At 43.8% G+C, this 2,500-nt stretch overlaps 1 protein-coding gene across 1 annotated transcript in view; it reads left to right on the forward strand.

The window, feature by feature from the left end:
• LOC122252640 (uncharacterized) overlaps positions 1-2,357 on the forward strand; it is a 16,933-nt gene extending 14,576 nt beyond the window's left edge. The window contains exon 14 of the mRNA XM_043015226.2: positions 1-2,357. This exon is cut by the window's left edge and continues 699 nt beyond it. Coding sequence (XP_042871160.2) covers positions 1-2,227 — 2,227 coding nt within the window. The 3' untranslated portion in view covers positions 2,228-2,357.
• The last annotated feature ends 143 nt before the right edge of the window (positions 2,358-2,500 follow it).

A 2,500-nucleotide genomic window follows, 5' to 3' on the forward strand; every position in this document is an offset into this window, starting at 1 on the left:
TTTGCCTCAAACTATGCCTGAACCTTTACTCCAAACTATGCCTGGATCTTTACCTCAACCTATGCCTGAACCTTTGTCTCAAACTATGCCTGAACCTTTACTTCAACCTATGCCTGGATCTTTACCTCAACCTATGCCTGAACCTTTGTCTCAAACTATGCCTGAACCTTTACTTCAAACTATGCCTGGATCTTTACCTCAACCTATGCCTGAACCTTTGTCTCAAACTATGCCTGGATCTTTACCTCAACCTATGCCTGAACCTTTGTCTCAAACTATGCCTGAACCTTTACTTCAAACTATGCCTGGATCTTTACCTCAACCTATGCCTGAATCTTTACCTCAACCTATGCCTGAATCTTTACCTCAACCTATGACTGAACCTTTGTCTCAAACTATGCCTGAACCTTTACTTCAAACTATGCCTGGATCTTTACCTCAACCTATGCCTGAATCTTTACCTCAACCTATGCCTGAACCTTTACCTCAACCTTTGCCTGAACCTTTGCCTCAAACTATGCCTGGATCTTTACCTCAACCTATGCCTGAACCTTTGCCTCAACCTTTGCCTGAATCTTTACCTCAACCTATGCCTGAACCTTTACCTCAACCTATGCCTGAACCTTTGCCTCAAACTATGCCTGGATCTTTACCTCAACCTATGCCTGAACCTTTACCTCAACCTATGCCTGAACCTTTGCCTCAAACTATGCCTGGATCTTTACCTCAACCTATGCGTGAACCTTTCCCTCAACCTATGCCTGAATCTTTACCTCAACCTATGCCTGAACCTTTACCTCAACCTATTCCTGAACATTTGCCTCAAACTATGCCTGGATCTTTACCTCAACCTATGCCTGAACCTTTGTCTCAAACTATGCCTGAATCTTTACCTCAACCTATGCCGGAACCTTTGCCTCAAACTATGCCTGGATCTTTACCTCAACCTATGCCTGAACCTTTGCTTTATCCTATGCCTGAATCTTTACCTCAACCTATGCCTGAACCTTTGCTTTGTCCTATGCCTGGATCTTTACCTCAACCTTTGCCTCAAACTATGCCTGGATCTTTACCTCAACCTATGCCTGAACCTTTGTCTCAAACTATGCCTGAATCTTTACCTCAACCTATGCCTGAACCTTTGCTTTATCCTATGCCTGAATCTTTACCTCAACCTATGCCTGAACCTTTGCCTCAACCTATGCCTGAATCTTTACCTCAACCTATGCCTGAACCTTTACCTCAACCTATGCCTGAACCTTTGCCTCAAACTATGCCTGGATCTTTACCTCAACCTATGCCTGAACCTTTGTCTCAAACTATGCCTGGATCTTTACCTCAACCTATGCCTGAACCTTTGTCTCAAACTATGCCTGGATCTTTACCTCAACCTATGCCTGAACCTTTGTCTCAAACTATGCCTGAATCTTTACATCAACCTATGCCTGAACCTTTGCTTTATCCTATGCCTGAATCTTTACCTCAACCTATGCCTGAACCTTTACCTCAACCTATGCCTGAATCTTTCCCTCAACCTATGCCTGAATCTTTCCCTCAACCTATGCCTGACTCTTTCCCTCAACCTATGCCTGAATCTTTCCCTCAACCTATGCCTGACTCTTTCCCTCAACCTATGCCTGAATCTTTCCCTCAACCTATGCCTGAATCTTTCCCTCAACCTATGCCTGAATCTTTCCCTCAACCTATGCCTGAACCTTTGCTCCAAACAATGCCTGGATCTTTCCCTCAACCTATGCCTGAACCTTTACTTAAACCTATGCCTGAATCTTTCCCTCAACCTATGCCTGAACCTTTACTTAAACCTATGCCTGAATCTTCCCCTCAACCTATGCTTGAACCTTTACTCCAAACTATGACTGGATCTTTACCTCAGCCTATGCCTGAACCTTTGTCTCAAACTATGCCTAAACCTTTACTTCAACCTATGCCTGAATCTCTCCCTCAACCTATGCCTGAAACTTTGCCTCAAACTATGCCTGAACCTTTACTTCAACCTATGCCTGAATCTTTCCCTCAACCTATGCCTGAACCTTTGTCTCAAACTATGCCTGAACCTTTACTTCAACCTATGCCTGAAACTTTGCTCCAAACTATGCCTAGATCTTTACCTCAAACTATGCCCGAACCTTTGCTCCAATCTATGCCTGAAACTTTGCCTCAACCTATGCCTGAACCTTTGCCTGAATCTGCCTCAACTTATGCTTGACCCTTTGCTTCAACCTATGCCTGGATCTTTGCCTCAAACTATGCCTGAACCTTTGCTTCTACCTATGCCTGAACCTTTGCTTCAACCTATGCCTGAACCTTTGCTTCAACCTATGCCTGAATCTTTCTCTCAACTTATGCCAGAATCTTTGCTTCAACTTATGCCAGAATCTTTGCTTCAACCTATGCCTGAACCTTTGCTCCAACCTATGCTTAGATATTTACCTCAACCTATGCCTGAATCTGGACCTCAACGTATCCCCGAAACTTTGCT

This window comes from Penaeus japonicus, unplaced genomic scaffold (assembly GCF_977035675.1).
Source record: "Penaeus japonicus unplaced genomic scaffold, GWHDUDI00000001_assembly GWHDUDI00000012, whole genome shotgun sequence".
Classification (NCBI taxonomy): domain Eukaryota; kingdom Metazoa; phylum Arthropoda; class Malacostraca; order Decapoda; family Penaeidae; genus Penaeus; species Penaeus japonicus.